We start from the raw sequence: 6,801 nt of genomic DNA on the forward strand, positions 1-6,801 counted from the left end.
TTATCTATAAGGCGTATAGAAAAAAAAGATCTTTTCCGTTTGTGCCCCCCCAGCTTAGTGGGTTCATATTATTTGCACCCCTCAGACGCACGTGTCATTTTTTACATAATGATTTACCATGTAATGACGCGTGCTCTGTAAATGGGGGGAGCAAAACGTACTGGGGGGCACAAACGGAATAGATCCAGAAAAAAAATCAAATAACGCTTAGGTGAATATTAAGTTTCTAATTTCAAATCTAGCTCTGTAAGGATCCCGGATTGAGAAATGTCAGCGCATTATTGTGTAAGGCTTTTTGCAGTAAAATTTTTGGAAAATAAGCTTTTTTCCGCGCATTTCTTAAATAATTTTTGGAATTTAACTGTTAGGCACGTTTCTTGAAGAAAGTTGGACTTAAAAAAAACGTTGAACGTAAGTAGACGTAAAACTGATTGGCAACTAAAATTAGATCGTTATAAGCTATATCGTTTACAATAACCAGTTCCAATAAGTTTCTAATAAATCCAATAAAATTAAAATCTATAGGTAACATTGTTCTGTTCCGTTAGTATTTCAGAATTATAGACAGTATTATTTTTCCTAATAGTCTTCAGTAAATTAAAACTTTTGCTGAGCACTCTCGATTGCATCGCATATTTTCTCAGCTAGCATTGTACAAACTGGCAAGAATGGCGTACTGGGTGCGTCAGGTATGATTGAACTATCGATCACCCTCAAGTTTCCAACACCCCACACTCGTCCTTGGTTATCAGTGACAGCCATTGAGTCAGAGTAACTTCCCATCTTACACGTGCCTGAATAGTATCCGTGAGAGCCTGTGATTTCTCTCACAAAGTTCTCTAGCTGTTGTTCGGACCGAACTTCTGGTGATGGAAGAACAACAGTTTCGACATCATCGGCAAGAAATTGATGCTGAAAAACCTGACGGCAAACCTGAAAAGAAGCAAAAAAAATAAACATATATTTTCTGTGAATTAGACCCTGATTTCTCCATGAAGGAATAAAAAATATCACAGAAAAAAGTGGGGCTAACAATCACAATAAAAAACACAAGCATGAAAAGTCGTTACTATCTAGTGCACGTATCATATAATGTTGCTTATTTTTAGAGTTTTCACCTTGTGGATTTTATTATCGAAAAATTTGCCTACGTTTAGCACGCAATTCTAAACTTTCATTTCAATTGGAAATTTGAGCTTTCATTTTGAAAAATTAAAAGTTGTTTCTCAACTTGAAAAATAAACTTTTGTTTCTCATGTGGAAATGTAAAGTTTTGTTTCTCAATTGAAAAAATGATTTTTTTATTTCTCAATTTATAAATATAGAATCTTTCATCTATGTGCAACTTCTTATGCAAGAGATTCGCAATCAATTTAAGCTTTGAATGTCAACTCTGCTTTTCCGTCCACCTAAAAAACTTTTGATTTGGCAACAAATTGGTAGACACAGCACAGCAAAATGAAACCTACTTATTAATTGGATTTGGTCAAAATAATCGAGAAAAAAATGTTGAAATATTCTATAAATGCGGAACTCGTTGTGGCCATGGCATTAACGGTATCATCAATATGGTTATGTGTTTACCGTTTTGTAAAAAAGTTGTATTTAAACGCACATTTTTTCAAACAGAAATCCAGTTTCAGAATATATAACTTGATCAAAATATTTTACGCAAATGTGGGGCTCTTTCTGTAACGGCTGCTCTCTCAATCGGTTGTGACGAAGAAAACTTTACGCGGCATAAAATCGTTTCAACTGTTCAAAAACTTTCTGGATACCTTGTTTTTTCCGTTCATGTTTTTCAGTGTAACTGTATATCCCCTACATTTTTAAATTTGCTTTACAATTTCGACTAATGACTATTTGCTAGTCTAAATTTCTTCAGTGTTGTATTCGGACTATATGACAACAAATTAGACAAGGCTGGAACTCTTTGTGTATACCTGTTCAATCCGACAGGCAGGGAAACAAATCGAAGAAAGATATTTGTCAAAAGACCTGTTTATGCAAAAGAACCTACACTTATGTTGGTTATGCCCTTTGTACTCACGAGTTGGAATATCAGAAGCTGGGGATCATAAAAGTTGAATTGCAGCCCAAACAAATCGTATATACATGGCACTGTAACAAATAATATGCCGCTCAAGATTGATTTTCAATACAAGACGCAGTAAGAATTTACTGCTCAATAGTATTTTAAACTCAGGACAAAATAACATTTTTTACTGCTCAAGACAGTTTTTTTTCAATATTGTGCTGAGTTAGTAGAGATAACCGTTTGCTGCGGCTGTTTTAGATGAGTGTTGCTGGGTTGCCGTTGTTCTTTCCCCTTTTTTCGTTATCGTAATGGGACTATTACTATGACTAATGAACAATTAGGTGTTTTCCCTGTCTCAGTTTCTATGCTGCTGCATTTTTCTACGCATGCTGTGAAAGCTCAGCTTGAACACCTTCTCTAACTCTAATTGATTTCGAAGCCTAAATGATCTTGTTGGCTTTGTAGAGGTTCGAATCAATTTCAGCGAAAAATTCAGCTAGCTTTTCAGCAGCACTGGAAATAAAAACAGAGTTCAATTTTTACACTTTTTCGACGCTTAGATTGACGTCTACTTTTTTATGCCTTGACCATTACAAAATTTACATTACACCGTTTCACTTCAGATCAATGTCACTTTTGCAAAACTTTTATCATGATGCCTTCAGCATCAGTGTCTTTTAAATGCATATTTTTTTATTCTCGAATAGTTTTGATTATGATTGTGCCATCAAATTCATTGAAGGACGGAACGAAATAATACGAATAAATTTGGTTGACAAATTTTGAACCAAGAAGAGAAGGGGCAAGTCTTGCAACATCATCCAGGCATTACGAACCATATCGGATGCATATCCAAAAAAATCAGTTTGCTTTGGTATTTGCGATGAGAAATAGAAAACAGAAAAAATTTTGAAATTTGGTGCTCGCAGTTGACCTTGATTGCTTTTAAAAACTATGACTACAGATTTCAGTACAGTCGGAAACATAATTACAGTCGGTGAACAAAAATTCTGAAAAAGCGCTGAGTTGCGCTGATAAAATCTGCAAAAAGCCTCCAAATTTTTAAATGTAAGCTAAATATATTAACCAGCTTAGGGTATATTTTCCAGGTAAATTTTGTTCTTTTTTAAATACCTTTACACCCTCGATGGCATTCTGCACATCCCTATTATCACTCAGCATTCCATAGTCTACCAGAGGGTCGTCTTTTGGGTCACTGCTCTGGAGAGTGACAGATCCCCTACTGTAGCACTGGGCAGTGGAGACTGCACACGAGTATCCTGGAGTTTCCATGTGGTCTTTCTGGAATTTGTTAGCTCCTGGAAAGGGTGCACAAACGCCGTTCAAGAACATGAAGTTCACATTGGGTCTGCTCAGCTGAAAAATGGGTCTTAACAATAAAAAGAATCATTATTTAACATTAAATATTTAACTATCCGTTCTCTCATTTAGCTTATGCATATTATTACCACAATTGAGGACACCAGTCCTGGTCTCGGGTTATGAAAAGAGAATGCTCGACCAAAACTATGAAAAAACCATGCTCGACATAAATAGTACATGAAAAAACTTTAGCTCGATTTAACTGGTCATCTCGACTTAAACTCGGCCCAAGTGTTTACCTCTGGACTTTAGCTTGACCCCAATAAGGTCAAAAGTATAGTGCAGTGAATGTGATAAGTTTTGAGAAGACAAAAGTTGAACTATCAGAATTATAGGGAATGCTGAAGTTATAGGGATTTGGTAAGAATGACTGTTATAACGTTGATGGCTGGTACTTTTGAACTTTGAGTGACAGACAAAGAAAAAAATGGATTTTATAAGTTATTTGAACACAAAAAATATATTTTGAATAATTAAAAAAATTATCAAAGTTTTTTTGATGTGTTTATAATATTTAAACAGTGTTTATATACCTAAGAATTTTGCACCTAAAATTTTCCCTGTTCAACATCGAGAGTCCAGTGTTCTATTTCTACAAAATGCCAAAGAGCAGTTTTGACGAATTGGAAAACCAAACAGTCGATATAGACTCAACGAAGAGAAGGAAACAAACTCAGAAAATCTCTTTTTCAAATTTTTTGACCTGGACCGCTCTCTCAGCTGTGCAAATCTTGGAAATGAGAGCAGTTGCTTATACTGTAACCAATACCATAACTATGTCGTTTCTTAATCCTGCTGTGCACAAAACTGAATTAAAGTTCAAAGAACAAGGCAAAATAATTACTTTTTACTTTTTCAATAATTATTGATTTTCAGCTCAGAGTATTAGAGTTATTCTGCAAAACTGAAGCCGGCTACATCTTGGTTGTGATCACTAGTTACTTTTCGAGGTTATCCTCTAATTTTTATTGTGAATGTTGCAAGATGATCAAGAATGTAGAAATTGTCAGCACAAACAACAGCGATCTTACAACACGCAAGGAGAGCGAATTTGGGAAAATTTGAACTCCAATGTAAGTTAAGATTACAGGCTATGTTTTTACATGTGTTTTTAAATAGCCTTGTGAACTAAATTTACATTCAAAAATTTGAGAGGATTAAAGATATTAGCAGCGAATAAACGTAAATGTAATTCACACGAGTAAAATGTGAGTCGGATTACGCAGGTTTGCATGAGAAACAAGAGCGAAAAAACTTTATTGTGAAAAGTGTTTACGGGTTATTGCAAGTTTAGTTCACAAGCCTGTGGGTATTGTACTCAGCATTCCATAGAGCACCTTTTGAGTCGTGCACACGCGATGTTTTCAAGTAAACACTAATGTTACATCTTTACATTCGTATGAGGCCAAAAATAAAAGCTTACAAGAATGATAAAAAACCATTTTCCTACAATGGGTAAACCTATGTGTCGAAAACTGTAAGATATAAACGCAAATGAGAGAAGTAGAATCAAAATGGCAATTTAAGCGAATTAATTTAAGCTCGCTAAACCTCGTAAAAAGAGGCCAATAAATTCATTTTTTGCTTATACATCACAATAAATGCTTACTTTGAGCGGACTATGCAAATTTATTTTTCCTGAAATTTAATTTTTGATTACTTTTTTTTCTTAAAAACTAGAAAACAGACATAAGAGGTGACTGATCAAAAAATATTAAAAATTGACAACACGAACCTTATATTTATTTCCCAAATATTTGAGGAATCATCTTCAATTTTTACCACACTGAAATCATTTCTTGTTATAATATGCAATATTTTCAAATTAAATATCCAGTCAGGTATAATGAATATACCTAATCTGAAGTGTTTGTTGAAAATTAAATATTAACTGGCGCCTGAAATCGATATCACGGTTTATCAGATGACTTAGGAAAAAAGTTGTTCCTAGCGCGCACAACACTGGCCATGGCAAAATTTTTCCTCGTTCTACAATGTGGTCCTCGTTTTTGACTCGTTCTAGGTTTGTCATTATCAGCCACTTTTAAATCATGCAGCTATTTTTATTACTCAAGATAGTCAGAATTACTAATAACATCAAAACTTTTTTCGTTTTTACTTAGAACCTTATTTTTAAACGATCTCATCTATTTCCGAAAAATGCGTTATTATGAACTAAGAAACTGACTGGTAATTTTTTTCCTGAAATCTTGTAAATTTGATGCTCTAATGGGAACAATGCAACAAAAAAAATTATGTTTGCCGGAGGTCTGAAAACGCAAACCTCGAATTCAAGATCTAAAGAGTTTTGTTGAGTAGCTCAGTTATGCTTAACGCTCTTGTTGCTGATATTGCGGATGAGATTGTCATTAGGTTGTTCATAATCAGACGCATCCAGCCAATAATCTGTCACGATCAACATTAAGATAGACTTTTGACTGTAGCCCTCAACCTACCGTATAACTGCGCTTTATTAATATCATGTAACAGAAAGCTGAATACATGCAAAACTTATCATTGTCTTCCAGTTGCATCGAGTACGTCAAAAGTCAACTGTATAGTGCACGTAAATAACTTTTTAAGTGAAATATATTAATTTCAGCAAATCTTAATTTGGTGCAATTACTTATTGAAAATTGAATAACTTGAGATGATAGCTTGAATTAAACTTTAAACATCTACTGATTCGACCTACTTGGCTATCTGTTTTGATTAGTGCTCCAACTTCGCATCCGAATGAAGTATGAGGTCCTGTGTGATTTCTGAACCAATCACGTTGTGCCATTTCCTTCTTGTTGTTCGGATACATGCCATAGTAGTACTTGTCTGATTTGTTCACCGTTGCTATTGGGACTATGATTGGGGCCTGTAATAAAATACATAGGTTTTAATTTTATGCTTATAAAATTTTGTTTGTGGTGCAAGAAACGCTTAGAGCAATAACCAACCCGTCAAATCAAGAATAAAACATCCTCAACAATGTTATCAGAAGTACTTAGACAATATCCAGCAACTGTTGCATGAGCTGGTTGACCAGTAACTACATCCTATCTTGAAAAAAGGCTTGCTTCAGAATAATTTTATTAGTCTTAATTCGAAAAAAAACAAAGTTGCCAAAAAATTAAATTGTGCTTTGCTGCTGCCAGTTAGAACCCAAAATTGTCATCTTGTTTTATTCAGTTCCAACCGTCCGTGGAATTGATTTGAATTTTCGACTGACAACCATTTGCTTTTCTCTCTTGAAACAGTAACAATACAAGAAAAATTTGTGACTGTGACAAAAACTTTTAATAGGATAGATGAAATGGACTGTGGTAATTTCTAGTAATAGTAATTGCTAAATGCTTTCAAAGAATTATTAGTTTAAAAATTGGATATAT

At 34.3% G+C, this 6,801-nt stretch overlaps 1 protein-coding gene across 1 annotated transcript; it reads right to left on the reverse strand.

Moving 5' to 3' along the window:
- Positions 1-431: 431 nt before the first annotated feature.
- LOC142357380 (oxygen-dependent choline dehydrogenase-like) lies at positions 432-6,287 on the reverse strand (the record flags this gene model as incomplete). The annotated part of the gene is made up of 3 exons (XM_075409030.1): positions 432-933; positions 3,173-3,415; positions 6,117-6,287. Coding segments are annotated over 3 exons (750 nt in total), but the record flags the coding sequence as incomplete, so codon positions are not given.
- Between the last annotated feature and the right edge of the window lie 514 nt (positions 6,288-6,801).

Source organism: Convolutriloba macropyga, unplaced genomic scaffold (assembly GCF_964194025.1).
Source record: "Convolutriloba macropyga unplaced genomic scaffold, txConMacr16.3 SCAFFOLD_5315, whole genome shotgun sequence".
Classification (NCBI taxonomy): Eukaryota; Metazoa; Xenacoelomorpha; order Acoela; family Convolutidae; genus Convolutriloba; species Convolutriloba macropyga.